This window comes from Eptatretus burgeri, chromosome 8, assembly GCF_056783735.1.
Source record: "Eptatretus burgeri isolate ZD-2024b chromosome 8, Ebu_testis_v1, whole genome shotgun sequence".
In the NCBI taxonomy this organism is placed as follows: Eukaryota; Metazoa; Chordata; class Myxini; order Myxiniformes; family Myxinidae; genus Eptatretus; species Eptatretus burgeri.
In genome coordinates, this window is record NC_140968.1 from 7193274 (window position 1) to 7214010 (window position 20737).

At 40.5% G+C, this 20737-nt stretch overlaps 2 protein-coding genes across 3 annotated transcripts in view; both read left to right on the plus strand.

The window, feature by feature from the left end:
- LOC147021013 (uncharacterized) overlaps positions 1 to 5679 on the plus strand; it is a 41752-nt gene extending 36073 nt beyond the window's left edge. Inside the window, exon 3 of the mRNA XM_085893568.1 lies at positions 1 to 5679. This exon is cut by the window's left edge and continues 520 nt beyond it. Coding sequence (XP_085749694.1) covers positions 1 to 1096 — 1096 coding nt within the window. The 3' untranslated portion in view covers positions 1097 to 5679.
- LOC147021012 (uncharacterized) overlaps positions 1 to 20737 on the plus strand; it is a 420342-nt gene that overhangs the window by 124605 nt on the left and 275000 nt on the right. The window lies entirely within an intron of this gene.

The following is a 20737-nucleotide window of genomic DNA, read 5'->3' on the forward strand; positions in this document are numbered from 1 at the left end:
GTGCTCCTTTTGTGATAAAAGTTTCACTCGTAAATGCCATTTGAATTGGCACATGAGGATCCATACAGGAGAGCATCCTCACAAATGCTCTGTCTGTGATAAAGGTTTCTCTCAAAAGTGCAGTTTGAAAATACATATGAGGATCCATACAGGAGAGCGTCCTTACAAATGCTCCATTTGTGATAAAAGTTTCACTCGTAAATGCCATTTGAATCAGCACATGAAGATCCATGCAGGAGAGCGTCCTCACAAATGCTTTGTCTGTGATAAAGGTTTCTCTGAAAAAGGCGATTTGAATAAGCATGTGAGGATCCATACAGGAGAGCGTCCTCACAAATGCTCCATTTGTGAGAAAAGTTTCACTCGTAAATGCCATTTGAATCTGCACATGAGGATCCACACAGGAGAGCGTCCTTATAAATGCTCTGTCTGTGATAAAGATTTCTCTTTGAAAGGCAATTTGAAAATACATCGGAGGATCCATACAGGAGAGCGTCCTCACAAATGTTCTGTCTGTGAGAAAAGTTTCTCTAAAAAATGCGATTTGAAAATACATTTGATGATCCATACAGGAGAGCATCCTCACAAATGCTCTGTCTGTGATAAAGGTTTCTCTAAAAAAGGCCATTTGAAAATACATATGAGGATCCATACTGGAGAGCATCCTTATAAATGTTCTGTCTGTGATAAAGGTTTCTCTAAAAAAGGCAGTTTGAAAATACATATGAGGATCCACACAGGAGATCGTCCTTACAAATGCTCTGTCTGTGATAAAGGTTTCTCTGAAAAAAGCCATTTGAAAAGACATATGAGGATCCATACAGGAGAGCGTCCTTATAAATGTTCTGTCTGTGATAAAGGTTTCTCTGAAAAAGGCTATTTGAAAATACATATGAGGATCCATACAGGAGAGCGTCCTTACAAATGCTCTGTCTGTGATAAAGATTTCTCTGAAAAAGGCAGTTTGAAAAGACATATGAGGATCCACACAGGAGAGCGTCCTTATAAATGTTCTGTCTGTGATGAAGATTTCTCTCGAAGAGGCAGTTTGAAAATACATATGAGGACCCACACAGGAGAGCGTCCTCACAAATGATCTGTCTGTGATAAATATTTCTCTCACAACGGCAGTTTGAAAACACATATGAGGATCCACACAGGAGAGCGTCCTGACAAATGTTCTTTGTGTGATAAAGGTTTCTCCAAAAATTGCGATTTGAAAATACAAATGAGGATCCACACAGGAGAGCATCCTCACAAATGTTCTTTCTGTGATGAAGGTTTCTCTCAAAAATGTGATTTGGAAATGTAATGGAGGATCCACACAGGAGAGCATCCTTTCAAATGCTCCATTTGTGATACAAGTTTCTCTCATCAAGACAATTTGAATCAGCACATGAGGATCCATACAGGAGAGCATACAGAAAAGAACAGACAAAAATACACGAATGAGAAAACGAAGCATCCTCTCAATACATCGGAATTAAAGAAGCCTCAGGTACAACACAAAGAAATGCATAAAATAATCGGCAAAGAGTACCAACGTCGAATAAGACTAATTTTGAAGTCTTCCCTCTCTCCAATGAACAAAACTAAAGCTACAAACTAACTTGCAGTGCCGGTATTCCAATATGGCTGTGCAATTATAAACTGACCACAATGGGAGATCAACAATTTGGATTCCAAAACAAGGAAACATCCAACTATTCACAAGATGTTCGACAAAAACCAATGCATACCCAGGTTGTATTTTCCGAGACGGGAACGAGGAGGTTGTGTAATGTAGTGTAACCAAGTGCATAGAACATCGTGTGTCAGACCAGCAGAGCAGGTGAAAGCTCAACAGACTATCGTATGAGATTTGTACACGACCAAGACAGCAATAAACCAGAAACGGGATCCTTATTCCATTTCACAACAAACTTCAAAAAACAGGTGTAAATAATGGATAATACACAGGAAAAAAGAAATAGAAACAAGCACAGCCCCAGCGATTGTAAAGAAAATTAAAAAAAGAAATATTAGCAGATATACTCTGACAATGGCAGTGATAAAAGAGCAGGAAGATTTAAAACAGAGCTTGACAGGACAGGGATTGACAAGGAAGGCTCACTGGAATGGCAAAGAAGAGGTGAAATGAATTGGGATGGAGAACGAGTCATCATAAATGCTCAAGATCAAGAACACGACACTGATGCCTTTAAGAAAACGTCGGGAAGTATGGAAATCACAAACAAAGCATTGAGTCCGGAAATCATGCTCAAACACAAAAAGGAAAAGTCAGCATTTTTCCTCGAGGTTTCAGTTCCCAATGACTTTGGACGACATGCCACAGAAATCAGGAAAATGACAAAATACCAAGTTCTGAAAAATGAGGTCAAGAGGACCTCAAAAATGAAAAAGCTGAAATTATACCAGTGATTGTCGGAGCTCGAGCATTGATAAGGAAAACTCTCAATGAGTACTTGAATATCACTGGGAATATCATTCCAAATAAGCTGCAAGTGGAGGCTGTCAGAGGTTCAGTGAAGATTTTGAAGAGTCCTTGGAACGAGGCTATGAGACGGACATTTCAGTTTGATTTATGAATCATGATTCTTTACCAAAAAGGAGGTGGAGATATTGAGTTCTGGGGGAACTTCCTCTCACCTTTTGAAATCCAAAATAGATATCAACAAATGAAAGCCGAAAAAAAACCTCAAACAAACAAACAAATTAAATGAAAGAGGAAAAGAGCAGCAGTTTGAAAATTTACTCCAAAGAGTGAATCAAAAACTCAGGAAATAGAAGCAGACTGTTGCAATCACTCCAGAAAACGATGAACTACTTTGGAAAGGGATTTATGAAAATTGAAAAGAACACAAGGTGGAACAGATCCAAAACTTGTGAAAGAAGAAGGAACATCGAGAGGATATTCCTCAAGTAATAATTGCCAAACAGAAAATTATGAAACGCTCACCAAGATGACACTGCATTGGTGGAAGTCCAGCCTTGACAAGGAGAGATGAAAGAGTTCTGTTGAGAGCCACATGTTGACTTCAAGATTTGGAGCAAGTCAGTCTTCCAAGAGTGGAGTAAGCCTTGGATTCAATAGGCAAACAGTTTGGAGAGCATGTCGGATACCAGACCATATGGAAAGCTTGAGATATGCACAGAGAGATGGCTTTGAAATGTCTGATGTTGAAGGGCTCCAACCATTGTTGAGAAAGTAAAAGCAGCACGTGCAAGTTAGAGTGACCTGGTCTGAATCCAAATTGATGACTTGAGATGAGACGTTTTTCAATAAAATGTATGATTTTACGTCAACTGTGATGATGGATTCCACGACATTGCTATGTTTGGAAGTGACAGAGCAAGACCCCGTGCCCTCACAAACTATGGTGGATACCAGCTTTGAAGAAAATGTTTTAAAATTTCGCGATCACTGTGATATGGACCTGCTCTGTATCAGTTATGATGGCTTTTGCTCTCTCCTGTGTGCGGATAAAGTTGTGATGTTCATTTTTGAACCTCCGATGACATGATGCATGATGTTTCACCTCCACAGAGCACAGATCAATCCCCATCACTTTACGAGCAAGGCTCGTTTTCCCCAGCATCTCAGCTTGTGATTTGATGGGTTGCCATGCACTATTCAGAGTGAAGTATATAGGCTGCTCAGTCTTGCCAGCAGTTTTTATTTCAATCTTATTAAAATAGATGCACTCAGGAGGAAATAGAGTCCTACTCACAGACACTGATTTTTTGCGAGGTGAATAGTGTATTTTTGATGATGATGACATCGACTCTGGACTGTTCAGCTGCTTCAGTCTATCTTGGTTCTTAGTGAACAGCTGATAGCATTGTCTGGGGTAGCCAATAGATTCAAGATCAACACCTTCAAGTGTGTCTGGGATCAAGTTACACACATTTTCCATACGATGAGGTGAATCAGGCAGTTGAGCGAGCCTCTCATCACGAATCTGCTGCTAGAAGGAAAGTTTTTCAGCAGGTTCAACTTTGATATCTCTAAACGAAATGAAGTTTCCATGATAAAGTCCACTAACATGCAATACAGACTCTGGGAGCTTGACTCTCTTTGCTGGCACAGAAGTGTCAACAGACTTCCTTTGCTTAATCATGATTTCTTATGGTTTTCTGACACCAATAACCTGAAAGCAAAATGACATTGATTAGTTGTCACAAAGCAAAGTGCGTTTAATCTAAATTTAATGAGATATCTAAGAATTTAATGGCTGATATGGGATAAGCTGGTTTCCACCATCTAGAACATACAACATGCTTGGGAATACATGGAGCGTTCAATGTAGGCATAGGCCTGGCCGTGAATTAACTACTAAAGGCCAAAGTTGGACATGACAGCAGACCATCAACACCAGATGTGCAATAATTGCATCAGTTTCATAACAAGAGATCCAAGATGGATGCTCGAAATTTAAATTCAGATTGCAACCAATTCTCAAAATGTCAGAAAAATATCAAATGAAGTATTCTAAAATTCTCGTATATGAAACCAACAACTCTTGTACAAATATATAATACAGTTTGGAGAATAAAATGAATCCGATAAACCTAGAAAAAACACTTACTTTACGGAGAGCTGCGACCTAAGCACCTACGACTGAGCTCGCATGTTGGAAGGAACGAATCAATTTCAGTTTCACTTGATGTATGTTTGTAAACATTGAAAATATTGCAAAAACAACAACATGGCAATATTATGCGGAAACAATATTATGCACCCACATCCCACACAATGTTTGTTGATCACTGTTTGGAGAATGAATCACCAAATCAATCATCATCAAACACAAGTGTACGAGGCACTGATATATTTATTTCCTTCGTACAAATGCCTATATTGTGCATAATTGTTCATTTTTTAAAGAAAATGCGTGATGATGTCGTTAATAAATTGTTCAATCCGAGAAATGATGCCTAGAAACGTTTTATCATGTGAAAACTGCATAGAAAAGTGGGGTCACACACGTTTTTATGATGTATAGTTCAAAAGTTATGAATTTGTCACCGGTATGGAACTAAATCCAAGATGGCCGCCATAAAAACCCCATGGGACAATATTTCGAAATGGGAACATCTTAAATTTTGTTTCTGACACCATTGTGCATTTTAAAAAAATAGGTGGCATTAAATATTCCAGGGGCTGCATGGGAAGGCCATCTTAGTCCTGGATCCAGCCTAAAGTGTCGCAAAAAAAGTTGATGTGCAGGTATTTTCAAATAGTTTTTGCAATCTATGAACATAAAATGTCAAAATTATTTTGGTTAGACATTTGCACGATGGGACATTTTCAAGATGGCAGCCATTTTGGAAAAAGGCTGTTTCCAACACTCAAATCACCAAAATTTCAACATTTTATTGTATGAAAAGGACTGATAAAGTGATATTTTTCCTTTTCAAGCTGCAGGACAAAGGGAATGCAGAAATGATTAGACTCTCGCATTATGCAATTTCCAATCTGACCGCCGCCAGTTCAGTAATGTGATAGTTTAACCAAACCGGTGCTTAAGAACTCAACAATATTTTGATTTAATAATTTTCAATTGAATTATTTATGTACAGATATATTTGGATTGTTATCTCCACAGAGAAGTTGTTCTCAACTTGAACGTTTCAATGTCTTTTATGTATTATCACATGAAGTGGAACATTTGCAAAATACACAACAATTGAGGTTTGCCTTTCTACATTTACACCGTTCGGTTTTACAGTGTTTACAGCCGCAAACAGTTAGTAGGACATCTGGAAGTGGTTTTAGGTGTTTTGATGGTACAAGTACTCCATCAGATTCTTCCCAGCCGTAGTCAGTAGGCTCAAGGGAAACTCTCTGGTCCAAAAGAGTAACAGCTTCACGAACAGCAAGGTTCGCCCCGCAGTGCCCCTACATCGTGCCTGAATGCCTGCATGTTTGCATCCATTGTTTGCATCATATCATTTTTAATTTTTTCCTTCTTTTCCTTTTTCATGCCATCCATTTTGTTTCCCATGTCATCCATTTTGGCGTTTACTTTGCATACATTTTCATTTATGTTGTTTTTCATTTCTTGCATATCCCCACTCATCGCTTGTCTGATCATCTCCACCATCTGTGCGATGCCCGATTTCTCAAACCGGACCGATCCACCACGATTGGTCGCGGTTTCACTGGGGCCGGGGAGGGAAGTTGACGGAGGGGGGTGTTTCAAAAACCGCCGCCGCCCCCGCGCCCATTTCGAGCTCTGGGTTTGGTTGTGGGGGGTGTTCAACCTCCATGGGAATGTCCTGCATGGTGATCCTGTCCTGGGCCACAGACTCTAACATTTCCAAAAGTAATTTTTAATTCTAATCCCTCCTGCCCCTGTTCGCTTTGAGCTGCCATGTTTCATAACGGAAATAATTTATACGCTCGGAATTTGATGGAACCGGAGGGTCGCCTCGCACACCCTCGATCCGGTTCCGTTAATTTGGTTTGGAGACGGAGGGGTTTGAATCCCGCTCCGACAACAGTGTTACGGCTCTCCGCCCGTTCGGCGTGCGGACGACCGCCTCAGCCCAAACGTGGCCGCACACTCCCACTGAAAGAGCAAGCTTAGTCGTAGCTTTCGGATCAACGCCGAAATCCAGCTACGGGTATGTTTCTAACCACACCGTAAATTAGTCAACTCTTCTGTCCGCGCACGACAGGGTCCGATCACCGAATGTCGATTTACCTAAGAATGTGCGCAGACAGAAATGCCGGGAATTTACATCTCGACAGAGCCTGCACGGAACGAGCAGTTCTAAAGCCGCTCGTTCCATTTGCGATTTGCCGAGCGGTGGTATATCTCCAAGCCCCGTCAGATCCGATTGCTTAATCAACGTAAATTGCAGATCCGATCCGAAAAGCCAGCTAATATTCAGTATGCAATAATGGCAGCTCAATGAAGGAAGAGACGCAACGAACAGGTGAACATTTAAAAATGGGGAACATTTATTTGCACACGTAAGCAATGCAATGAAGCAATGGGGGTAAGGGACAGGACACGAGCAAAAAGACCCTACAGCCATTGTCCATTTATGATTATGTACAGGCACTTATACAGATTTACTTATAGGACAAGGCGCCACAGACTTTCACTCAGAAACCCCGGAAAGAAAAGAAAAAGGTGACCGTGTGGTGGACCCTCGGGACTCCGTCCTCCAGACTCCAGACTCCACCGCTGGCGTCTCCTCCCAACCTGACAGCGACTCTCTCTCTCTCTCTCTCTCTCTCTCTCTCTCTCTCTCTCTCTCTCTCTCTCTCTCTCTCTCTCTCTCTCTCTCTCTCTCTCTCTCTCTCTCTCTCTCTCTCTCTCTCTCTCTCTCTCTCTCTCTCTCTCTCTCTCTCTCTCTCTCTCTCTCTCTCTCTCTCTCCTTCAACAACCCTTCCACCACCTCAATTCTCTCCCCCTCTTTCCTTCCACCACCACAATTCTCCCTCCCTCTTTCCTTCCACCCTCACAGTTCTCTCTCCTTCTTCCGACTGCGATTCTCTTCAGCCCCTCCTTTTTATAGCACGGAGTCTCGCCCCCTCTCTGTTCCCGGCGCGCGAGCAAATTTTCCCAGAAGGGCGTTTTTCTCGCTGAATCGGAGCCGTTTTCATTCTCCACTCGCAGGGTTGGGAGTCCCCCGCGTTGGCCTGCGGAGATGCCATTCGTTGGGGGATGGGGGCCGTTGTCTGCTTTCCTGGGACGAATGCAAGGCTTCTGGCAACAATGTGCTGAGGTGGAAATGCGGTTGTGGTTGTCGTAATAGTGGTGTGGAGAGGCGGTTGTGGTTGTCGTGATAGTGTGGAGAGGCGGTTGTGGTTGTTGTGATAGTGGTGTGGTTGGCGTTTTTGAGAACGTGGTGAAGAAGGCGGTTGTTCCAAAATAAAGACAGCAACGAATAATACGACCTCAAAGATCACACACAGCCCTGCATATGACTAATTCCCGCTTAACATCGGTGGGGAAATCTAACCTGAGCACGCACTTGCCGGTGGAAAGATGGTGGCACCTTGTTGATGATGGTGAGGAGATGTTCTTTGTTTTCAAATAAAGATAGAAAAAGAATAACGGCTAACTCAAAGATGCACAGCCCGGCACACGAATAAATCCCTTTAGACATCGGTGGGGAAATCTAATCTGGACACACACTTATCGACATAACTGATCTAAAGGACCTGTATGGTGTTCTGCGAATTTCCAAAACGGTAACAGTATGTATGTATGTATGTACGGAATATTGTCGAGGCACAACACACAAGGCAACACACAACAAGAGGGGCGGGAGAGGGAAGAACAAAACAGTGGGTAACTTGAGGGGGAGCACTCGGTAGAGTGCAAAACCTCCGCCGCCAATACTGCTAGGTCACTCGAGTGAACCTGATATCCTATTCATTCAATTTGACGTCAACAGTGCTCACAGAGTTATAGTTTTCAACTTTCCCTTTTACTTTTAACTTTTACATACTCAATTCATTCGTCATAACTATATTCCTTGGGACAGAAATTGATTTTACGTTGGTATATCCACCTGAAGTTCCAAAATCAGCCGCAATTATAGTTTTGGCATGTTTTTTGTTGGAAATCACTTATAACATGTAGAAATGCAAAAAATAAAAAAATCGAAATTTTGTTGAAAAAAAAGTTGCAAAAATTTTTTTTTCTCTAGCAATTTTTTTTTTGGGGGGGGTGGGTGGGTTGGAAATCACATAAAACATGTAGAAATGCAAAAAAAAAAATTCAAATACTTTTTCAAAATGGCCGCCATAGCGGCCATATTGGATTTTGGACATAAGTCCAAAATCTAATGGCATGATCCTTGGACCATACGTAATCCCCCCACCAAGTTTCGTCGAAATCCGTCGAGGAGTTTTTCCGTAATACTGTTCACAAACAAACAAACAGAAAGGGGTGAAAACAGTAACCTCCGATCTTCGATGGCGGAGGTTAACAAAGACAGAAGGAGATCTGTGGAAGGGAGAGAGATGGAACAAGTGGTATACAAGATGGACAGGACAGGGACTTTCAGGAAGGAAAGCAGGGAATTTGATGGAGGTGGGTTTGGGGTGGATTAACGGGGGTAAAACCAGAGTTGGTGTTAAAGCCACCCAATGCTCACCTGTTTATGCATTTATCGTTTTTAAAAGACAAGTCTAATAATATTTTTTATAAAGCATTGCAGTGAAGTCTGTTCCAAATAATTGTAAAGCAATATATGTATGTTGTAATCAGTAAAAAAATACTGTGTAGATAAAACCATTAGAAAGGAAATAACTTGCACAAAAAACTTTAACATTTTCACACACGCTCACGCCGGGGGTATCGCTATAGCTCTCTGTTCTTCGAACAGGCGAGCAAAAAATCGTGGTTTTGGATGGGGGAAGATAAGAGGTGGTTGTGAACAGCTGTTTTGAAGACCAGGAGGGAAGAGTGGGATTGAAGAGAGTGTGGGAGATTATTCCAAAGGTGGGAATAAAGAGTAATGAAAGAGTGAAGGTGAGCATTGATTATTGATTTTGGTAGTTTTTTATCATAACGGGGTTCCTGACGGATCTTGAATGTCCTGCGGAAATAATGGGGTGGTGGTGGGAAGGGGGGGGGGAATCACAGACGGAGCCCGAGGTGGGGGGGTGAGACCAGAGAGGAGATGGTGGAAGACAGAAAGACCACCAACCTGCCTTGCATGAGAGAGTCAATGAGAGCCCCAAAGATTAGGCTTCACCGTAGGAGATACCAATGATCCGAAATGCCTTGGTTTCCACAGCATGAAGCTTAAGGCCCAGTCACACCTTGACGTTTTAGCCAGCAATGGCAACGTATCAAAATGTATGTAAAATGTTGGCGTACGCTGAACTTTTGATGTTTTTTTTAAAGATTTGGATGTATTCATAACGAGTTGGTCGTATGCATAACATATTAGTCCCGGACACAGAACGTTTCGTTTTCTTATAGATAACTTATACCAACGAATGATTAGCGTGTTGTCGGCGTTCACACCCGATGACCAACGATAGTCTAACTTATGCATAGTGCGCTGCACGTATCGCCGACGATCACGTGGCATAGCCTATTAGAACGCTGCCGCTCAACAATTTAAATCATAACCACCCAAGAAATGGAAGTGTCAACATCGCAGTCACACCTTGGCGATCTTGCCAGCTTATGCCGACCTCTGAGAAATGCATCTAAAACGCTGCACACGTCGAATACGGTATGGGTAAGTTTGGCATACAGTACGTGAACAGCACGCTGAAATACGATGAAGTACGTTGTCATACATCGTGGTAAGTCGAGTACGTCGAGAAATTTTAAGCATGCTGAAAATTTTATAACAAACTCGGCGTATTGGCTCACACGTTCCGCATAGCTGGGAATAAGTTGTCGGCACGATATGCGATCGTTGGCACACGTCGACACAACTTGCTTGTAAGTTACTCATAAGTCGAAACACGTCGAGGTAATGTTTAGCATACCCAAAACTTATTTTCTCCATCAAGGCACATTTTCTTTTTTCCTCCTTGGCTCTGTCAAGGCACGTCACACAATATCGAAAGTTGATGTTGTTGTTTTTTTGTACTCTCATTAACTTTTAAATATATTCGGACATTTGGTTTTAAGTTTCGACGTGACAATATCCTCAAACAGAAAATATTCACAGAGGAGGAACTAAGAATGAGATATGAACAAACTGAAGAGGCAATTGGACGTGACGTAACGGCACGTGACGAAATATCGGAAGTTATTGTTGTTTATTTTTTTATTTTTTAAACGCTGCCATTACGCCATTATATGGTACCTGTAAATTAGAAACACGTTCAGTAAGTTCTGTGGTCGTCCGGAAGACGTCAATCAAATACATCTACATACGTCAATATGCGTTGGAGGTACGTTACACTTAGGTTCAAAGCACGTTACTCACAGGTTAGAAATAAGTTTTGGGCACGTGAAACATTACCTTGACGTGTTTCGACTTATGAGCAACTTACAAGTAACGTGCCTCGACGTGTGTCAACGATTGTGTAACGTGCCTACAACACGTTACTCATCGGTTATAAATAAGTTTCCGGTACGCTAAACATTACCTCGACGTGTTTCGACTGATGAGTAACTTACAAGTAACATGTGTCAACGATCGCGTAACGTGCCTATACATAATGGCCAGCGCAGCGGAACTTGTGAGCCATTCGCTGGCATAAGTCATAAAATTTCAAGCATGCTAAAATTTGAGGACAAGCTCAAAGTACTACGACGAAAGCCAGCATACTACGATGTATGCCAGCGTGTTTCAGCATGCTCTCAATTTTTTCAAAGCTTACCCATAACGTATTCAACGTGTGCCAGCGTTTTCGACAAATTTTTCATAAATTGGCATAAGCTGGCTAAAACGTCAAGGTCTGACTGGGCCTTGAGAAAGGTAAGAGGCAGGAGCACCAGCCCAGAGTGGAGAGCAGTACTCCAGGCTGTGGATGAGAGCTTTGTATGTGGTTAGGAGCACTTTTTCTCTTCAAGGAGCTTTTCTGTGTTTCAGGATGGGACAAACAGACAGCAAGAGTCTATTATTGGAAAAAATGGTGGGGCAAGGGCCATATGTAGGGGCAGGAGATCCAGGAGACCGCTTGGGGTGCTGGCTTTGTGTGAGCCAGCCAGGAAAATATAACAGGAATTAACAACGAAATTAGCACAGGAAGTAGAAATTCAGATTTGGTCTATCATGTCTGTGCACCATCAACATCACGATTCAGATTAAATAAATCCATCAAACTAACAACTCAATTTAAGAGGGATATTAGGGAGGGCGATGAGAGAAGTGGGGCAGGTACAGGGATATCACCAGGGAATGAAGAAATAAATAATTTGGTCGCCGGGAGAAGGGGGTTGGGCGTCGGCTGTTTTGGGGTGAACAATACACAACATCAATCCCACAGTTTCCCATGACAAGACCCTCACGACCCCTACACCACATCCTTCCCTGACCTCCCCTTCACTACTCCATGTAATTGCTTCCCCTCACCACTGCCTGCTCTCACTATCCCCTCACCACTGCTTGCTCTCACTATCCCCTCACCACAGCCTGCCCACATGATTCCTTCACCGCTGCCTTCCCTCACCAGCGACTCTACGCTGCCTTCCCTCCCTTCCGACTCACCGCTGCCTTCCCTCACCACCTACTCACCGCTGCCTTCCCTCACCACCGACTCACCGCTGCCTTCCCTCAGTTCCGACTCACCCCTGCCTGCCCTCACTGTCCCCTCACCACTGCGTGCCATGACTGCCTGCCCAAACTGCCCGCTCACCGACTGCCCTCTCACCACTACCTGCCCTGACTGCCTTCTCAACACTGCCTGCCCTGACTGCCTTCTCCCCACTGCCTGCCCTGACTGTCTTCTCACCACTACCTGCCCTGACAAGCCCCTTCACCACTGCCTGCCCTGACTGCCCGCTCACCACTGACTGCCCGCTCACCACTGCCTGCCCTGACTGCCCGCTCACCACTGCCTGCCCTGACAAACCCCTTCACTACTGCCTGCCCTGACTGCCCGCTCACCACTGCCTTCACTGCCTGTTCTCACCACCCCATACCCCTCATAAGACATTCACATGTTGAACAAATGGAGAGGGGGCGCCGAAAACGATTCTTGTGTGGGTCATCATTTCATCTTGGGCCAGCCCTGGGTGGGGGCAGTTGCCGATTTTGAAGTATTTGAGCTCACACTGAATGAAGGCAAATTCATGAATTCATTCATTGGAAGCATGTGCCTGCCACAGTGCATCGCTGCGTCCACTTTCCACTTGCACTCCAGGGGCCTCTGTCCAGCCATCCCCAAGGCAAATGCCTGGACCATCCCCATCACTTAAAGGTAGGACATTCCAGACACCCCACCGAAGGGACACCTCAGATTAACCCGAGGAGACTCGTCTGGTGGACGACACCTCAGCACGACCATAACACACACATCAGCATGTTTTATGGTGGCCAAAGTGCAAATACTGCCATCAACCTCCGAGGAAAGGTAAGCAACTGCAGGAGGACGTCCGCAGATGCATTTGACACCAGATATGGATAGCTGTTTGCTCACAAGGAGCTCCTCTGCCCTTTTGGCAGGTTTTGTATTTAATCCTGATGGGAGTCCAAGAAAGGGAAATGAGAGAGAAGAAAAGGAAAAAGAGGTTCTTCCCCACCATGGCTTTTCTGCTTGTTTTGTCCTTGTTTTGTGTAGCCATGGTGTTACTGTTGATACATGACCTTTTTGTCTTTGGACATTGATTATATGCTTATTGATGAAAAATAAGGAGGGTGGGAGTGGTGGGGTGGCATTCATTTTTTGTTCTTTCATTTTGTTTGTGGTGGCTGCTGGTTGCATCACTGCTGCGAGTGTGGCTGTGCCGTTGATGTCGTGCCTCCTGTGTTTTCAAGAAGAAATTTGGAATTTGGCCAGCATGCCAGTGATGGCTCCTCATCTTCGAGAAAGACTCCATGGGATCTTTAATTTCCACAACTCGCGCTGTGAGAGAGGATGCCCAGTTGATCGTCCATCTGGACGGACGGTACATACATTGATCCCTTTCCCAATCTGTCAAACACCACGGTGACAGATTATTGCCGCGTTGGGATTCAAACCCAAGTGAGTCTACCTCAAGTTCATCCTGCCAGCACACATGGGGTGAACAAACTGACTGCAAAACCCTGAATTGATTGGATAAAATAACATGGATAACCTTTCCTTTGTTTACATCAGCATTGTGTCCCTGGCAGGTCATCGGTGAAATGGACAACTTCTTGGAATGGCTCCAATCACAAGGTCTGAGAGCAGAAACAGCCCAAGCAGTGATCAATATACTTGAAATTGAGAATGGGAAGGTTCTTCAAGTTTGTGCAGACTCTGATGCATTGCGAACAGAGCTCCTCTCTCTCGCCAAAGAGAAATTTAAATTTGCAATTTATGCCGACTTCTGTAAATTTGTGGAATCTTTTTTGAAGCCGCAGGTTGTCCACCTTGCAGGCTCTTCTCTCTTGGGAAGTCTCTTCATCAACTTGGAGAATGTTATTCGAGAACTGTCCAGTTTCTGCAAAAAGTTTATTGGATTCCAAAATGTGCAGCTGGAAAATATTCCTGGTTTCCGGGGAATCGGTTTCAGTGATGGCTGCAACCTCCATGATCAGGATGACGGATTAACACCCAAATCTGGTATGTCACTATTTTATACATCTGAGCATGTCAAGAAATACCTTGATGTTCAACCATGAATGTATTTTTTCTTGTAATTTATGGAATCTGTTTTGGAACAATTATCTATGAATACGTTTAGATTCTCGATCCACAGTGAATGTTTTTTTTTTTTTTGTATACATTGTCGACGTTCATGTGAGAGCGAACACACAACACACAACAAGATCTGTGGAAGGAAGAGGGATGGAATGGGGAACATGGGGTAAATAAGATGAACCTCAGACGACAGGGAACTTTCGGGAAGCAAGGCATCGAGTTTGATTGAAGGAGGTGCGTTTGGGATGGATTATCAGGGTGGAAAAGATCGTGGTTTTGGATGGGGGAAGATTGGAGGTGGTTGTGAACAGCTGTTTTGAAGACCAGGAGGGAAGAGTGGGATTGAAGAGATTGTGGGAGTTTGTTCCAAAGGCAGGAAAAAAGTTCAATGAAAGAGTGAAGGTGACCAGTCATTGGTGATTTTTGTGGTTTTACCAGAAGGGGATTGTTGGCGGACCTGAAGCACCCTGCAAAATAAAGGGAGGGGGATGGGGGAGGGGTCAGAGCAGCGGGCGCGAGACCAGAGAGGAGACAGGTAGAAGAAAGAAAGACCACTGTCCTGCTTGCGGTGAGAGAGTTAGTGAGAGGACCAAAGACTCGGGAGATGCTAACGATCCGAAATGCATTGGTTTCCACAGCGTGAAACCGAGAAAGGTGAGAGGCAGGAGCACCAGCCCATAGGGGAGAGCAATACTCTATCAGGCTGCAGACAAAAGATTTGCATGTGGTGAGGAGCTCAGGCGGGTCTCGGTAGGTCTTTACGCAATGGGGGTACGCAGTTGGCGACTGGCTTTGGAGGCCAGTTTGGAAATGTGACTTTCCCAGGAAAGATCATGGCAGTTAGTGATACCCAAAAGCTTGACGTAAAGGACTTCTTCCAGAGGAATGTTGAGAAAGTAGATGGTTGTCGTAGGTTGGGGTGGGGGTTGGGTTCCAAACGGTCCTTTCGGAGAGACAAAGTGAGGGTGTGAGATTTTGTTTGGATTGAAAGACGTGTTACACTTGTTGGACCAGTTTGTGATTTTACCCAGATCTGCAGTGAGCGAAGAAGCTGCTGCTTGCCTGTCTGAGGGATGACAGATGGTACGTCAGAGGGTGGAGTCGTCAGCAAAGAGATAAAGAGGATTTTCCAGAGAGTTGGAGAGATCGTTGATGAAAACCAGAAAAAGAACAGGAGTAGAGGATAAATGGGGCTTCTAAGGCATCCATTCAATTGAATGGGGAAAAAGGGAAATCTCTGAATCAAGCCCCTAAAAGCCCAAAGCAGAAACTGATTTCCTCCCTTTCCCTCTCCCATGCAAATGAATGAGGAAACCTTTCTAACTCAAGCCCCAAAAGCCCAAAACAGGAGACTGATTTCCTCCCTCTCCCATACAAGCCAATGTTAAAACCTTTCTGTCTGAAGCCTGAAAAGCCCAAAATAGGAGACTGATCTCTGCCCCATTGAGCCAATATTAAACTGAGACTTGCTGATCAAAACACTTTTTTCCTTTCATATTTTTCATTCCATTCAAAGAGTGAACCAATGAATATTTGTTCATGTTCTACTTTTGGTAATAACTTCATTTTCCGATTGCATTCTTCACCATCGAGTGTATTCTCAAAGATTATTTTAGAACTTGGTTCTTGGTTTATATATGTTTGTTGAGCAGAAATGAAATGATAAACTTCTCTTCATGCTCTTGTTTGACCACCTCCTGAGCCACATATCATTTTCAGATTCGAGAAAATTGTTTTTCCATTGTTCAATTGATAAACATCAAAGTTTTCAGTCCATTCAAGGATATTGATTTTTTTTTTCTTGACTTTCTCCAACTTATTTGTAATAAAATTTATCCGCTTATTTGTTTTATCTACTTTTACCCCGGTTATTTCTTCAATAAGACTTATTTGATATTTCTCACATTCTTTATGTTTCCCATTTAAATACCAAGGCTGATTACATCTCCACTCTTTGGTTTGGTTATTGCTTGGTTCTATCATTTATAAATCAGTAAAAAGACGGCGGTTGCCCGTTAAAATCCCCAACCCAATATCTTAACACATACTTATAACCATAAGGGAGACTTTTTATTCCATTCTCTAAAATATATCTTTTATCATCAAAAGCTCCTAATGCTTTCTTATTTATCTCTTCTGTATATAATTGATGTTTATAACTTCTTATTGTAGTCATTTTTCTGTACTCTTCCTTTTTTGAGGTTAAACAGTTGTTATAATTTTAAAAGTTTATTGTTTCCTTGATTTTATTTTTCTTTTTTCCCTTTAGCTTCTTATCACACCTTTCAATGTTATTATTATCAATATACATAAAAGCATAAGACTTTTATCTCAAACCCACAAATTCACTCATGACCTTTCTACCCTTTCCATCCTTAAACTCGCCAAAAACCATTTTATTATTTAATGAAAACAACATACTATCAGACTGATAATTACTTGTGTCATATATATCAATATTATCAATCATATCCTCATTTTCATCACTTCTCTTAATTTCTCATATAAAACTATCGGTATCCATATATAACAATGACACATAATCCTTATACTTTGATTTTAAAATATTATAGTAACTGTCATCCATTAACGACTTTGACAAGTCAAGAATTGATGTTACAATATAAATAGGTTTATCCATTTCAATACTCTCTTTTTTTTAAATGAATAGCACAAAAATTCTCTGAAAACACATCTGCTCGTTCAAAACTTGGTCTATTAATTAACTTTGAAGCCTGTTTCCAAGATGTAGTAAGTCTTATGTTTTGTCGATTCCTAACATTTTCCATAGTTTTTCCAAATACCGTACAGCATTATTCTTTAATTTATAAAAGTCCTTCTTAAAATCGGTTTTTGCTTCTGTTCTCCTTTTTGTATTAAAATCAATATACTTCTTTAACCAATGACTTTGTTTAAATTTCAAAATTCGATTAATTTTTCTCACTTTCAACCCAGCAGATAAATATTGTCTCAAGTTCCTTTGATGCAAAACATAACTTTCTTTGTCATTTAATGTAGCAAGTAGTTTTTCTGTTGATTTACCTTTTATATTAAATGACTGTTGGTAATCACTTAACCATTCTTTTCTTGGACTTTCTTCATCAGAGGCATAAGGGAGACCTTTATGTTTGTTATGAAGTTCTTGTGGATATTTTAAATCGACCTCAAAATAATATCCAACTTCAGCTTCATCCAATTCTTTTTGAGACGAGATAACAATGTCAAGTAAAACTTTTTCATAATATTTTTCTTTGACCCATTTAAGTTTTCCATAAGGTAAAGATTGAGACATAGCCCACCCATACAAATTGTAAGCATCATAATGCATCAGGTAAGAGTTGTCCACATTCTTATTATAATCAGGAAGATATTTGTTATTTGCTTTAACATATCTCTTGGAACATACCTGAGATATTCCTCCTCTTTTAGCCTTCTCTATCATTAAAAGCATATCTATATCACTGATTGATTCCAAATTTTGTTTTGTCATTTTTAACATAGCACTCCAAGCCAAACCCGGGGCTGTGTAATAGTGAACGGGGTCGAATCCATAAGAATTTTTATTATGACAGACTTCTAAAAGTTTCAAACACATCAACCAATAACAATACATCAGTTTAAAGATACAAATCATGCTATTCTCCAAGATACTTTATATTAAACTTCTCCCAAACCTTTTTAGCTTGTGTATAATCTCAATCAGAAATATGAGTTTTATTTAACTTTCCATAGAAACTTTCCCTTGAAGGAAGTTGTGTTTCTTTAAACTTCTCAAATGAATCCATGCCATAAACTTGTATGTGTCAAGAAATCTGATATGGGTTATGGGGGATGGATGAATTGTTTTTGTGAATGAGATGTAGTTTTGATCTGTGTTAGGAATGGCAGAAATATCTCCAGATGTCTTTGAAAGTTCATTTTTAAATAGATGTGTGTTATCGTGAGTGTTGTTGTGAAGAAAGACCGGAATAAAGTTTGGAAGCTTGTAATTAAGATTACAACGGGAATGAGCTGGACCTCCATATTTACCAGTAAGATGACAGTGATCCCTAACTTGACCTCTCCCTCAATTTTCACCTCACAAATATGACAGATACTGTTCTTTCTCAATTCCTTTTTCTCTCGCTTTGTTAATGACATTGGTTTATCGGTTTTAACCTTTATTTCTCTTCGTCTTGTACAGTCTTTTCCAATCGTCTTACAATCTCCTCTGAGGCTTATTCTCCTCGATAAAGTTCTAACTTGTTTCATTCATCACCAACAGATGATTTGCTATTATAACAGAAACCACAAGGAGTATGTTTTTGATATTTATTTGTGTATGATTTATTTGGATTTGGAGAAACAGTATCTATCTTTTCAAGGCTACTTTCAAAATCAGCATATATCACAAATGGACGTTTTATAGATTTGTTAAAATCTTTGAATGATACATTTAAACCTACTTTTGGTAAATTGATTACGGTTGATTTATGATGACTACAATATTTCGAATGTTGATTTAATCGTTCTTTTGTGTGAAAGGAGTTGAGACATCTCTTACAGGGACACGTTTTACATTTTCTCTGATATAGTTATGATTTGGTTAATCTTGAGAAATTATTGATGAAAGCATGATGTGATTTTTCCTGTGAAGTAAAGTGACGACGGTCAATTGTGTGTTTCATCATTATTATAGTTGTTTGAAATTTTTAATATCTGAACTTTGTTTGTATCCGTTAATCCATATGCACTAACAGATAGATTATTCATTGTCTCAAATATAGGAATATCTCTCAATGACATTTGAAACTTTAAATCTTTAACATTTAATGTATTCTCGTATTTCTTATAATGTTCAACCCTTTCGGGATTCCATTGTGGAGGATGAAAGTGAGCAAGAACAGACCATAGAAAACATTTATTAACTTTTGTTTTGATTATTAACAACCGTTTTCTTAAGTTTTATCTCTTTTGGTAAATCGATACAAGAAGAAGCTTGAAGAGGATGTGATTTTTGTAATAGTAAATCCACTACCTACTACAGTGTTATCAACATCTTGTTCTTATCTCTGGAGTTCATCGTAAACATCACATCCTACAAAATCTTGAAATGATGAGGTAAAGTGAGGGTTTGTTCTCATACAGGGAGTAGTTTCATCATCTTGTCTTACCATTTTCAATTTTACTCCCATATAAAACTTAAAAGTTTTCATTTCCCTTAATGTGTTTTTAATTATAGTTTCAATACTTTGTTTAACCATATCAACAGCTTCCATTATTGAATATGGTCGAGGTTCTTGAAAGCGAAACAATCTTATTTTTATCTGCCCTTTAAATGCCCCATCAGTGTTTTCAATGGATGATTTGTGTTGATGTTGATGCATATTGTTTGCTTTTCAAAGAAACAGAATTGCAGATTAATACAGATAATGGTGTTATGATGAGTCTCACGTAATTTTTTTGATAAATAAATGAGTGTTAAAGTGCCAACTGTGGTATGTGTTAATCAAATCAATCTTCATCAACTATCATCTTGTATTCAAAATATAAAGCCTTGTACGATTAACATTAATACAATTCAGAGAAAAGGAGCAGTAAGAATTGATGTTTTGCTCACAAGAGAACGGGTGAAAATCTTGAACGATACTGGCTCACTTAAAATTAAAATGTCAAAACCAATGTTGAAGAAATATTCAATAAGAGAGACGAGTGGAGGATTTCTCCCATTTCTGATTCCTTTATTTGCTGGTTTAAGTGCGGCTTTTGCATTGATAGGTGCTATTTCAGCAGCGGTGAAAGCTGCCAACGAAAGGAAGACTCAACTCCGGGCTCAAAAAGAATTGGAAAGACATAACAAAGAGTTGGAGAAACAAATTAGTGGAAGTGGTGTAATTGTAGATTTTGCTGAAAAACTAGAAAGTCTGCCTGATAAAGTGAGTGTTAGTTGGAGATATGCTTTCTTCTATCACATAAGCAGGTGTAAAATTAACTAAAAGGGGTAATGGATTTTTTTCTTTCCAATAAATAAATGAGCATTGATGAGTGGTTTAAAGAATTTTGAAAGAATACAACATCAAATTTAGAACTTATCAAATATTGTAAGAAATTAAAAATTAATAATGTGGTTATTTATATGAGAGATGAATTAACAAACGTGTCTGAACATAAAAATAATATTTTTATGAACTTGTAAGATAATAATGGGAACGGATCTCATTGGGTTTGTATTTTTAATGGTCAAGACAAATATTTTGATCGTTTTGGTCTTCCGCCACCTGCTGTTGAAGTAATAAAATTCTTCCAGAATGGTGTTTATCAAACATTTCAAGTCCAAGAATTAAATTCCAAGTGTTGTGGTCAATTATGTCTACATGTGTTATTTCAACTCAACAAAAATATTTTTTTTTCATGACATTATTTTCATCTAATATAAATGACTTACGTTGGTAAAGATGGTTCTATCTTTGGTGTATCCCAAGAACTGGA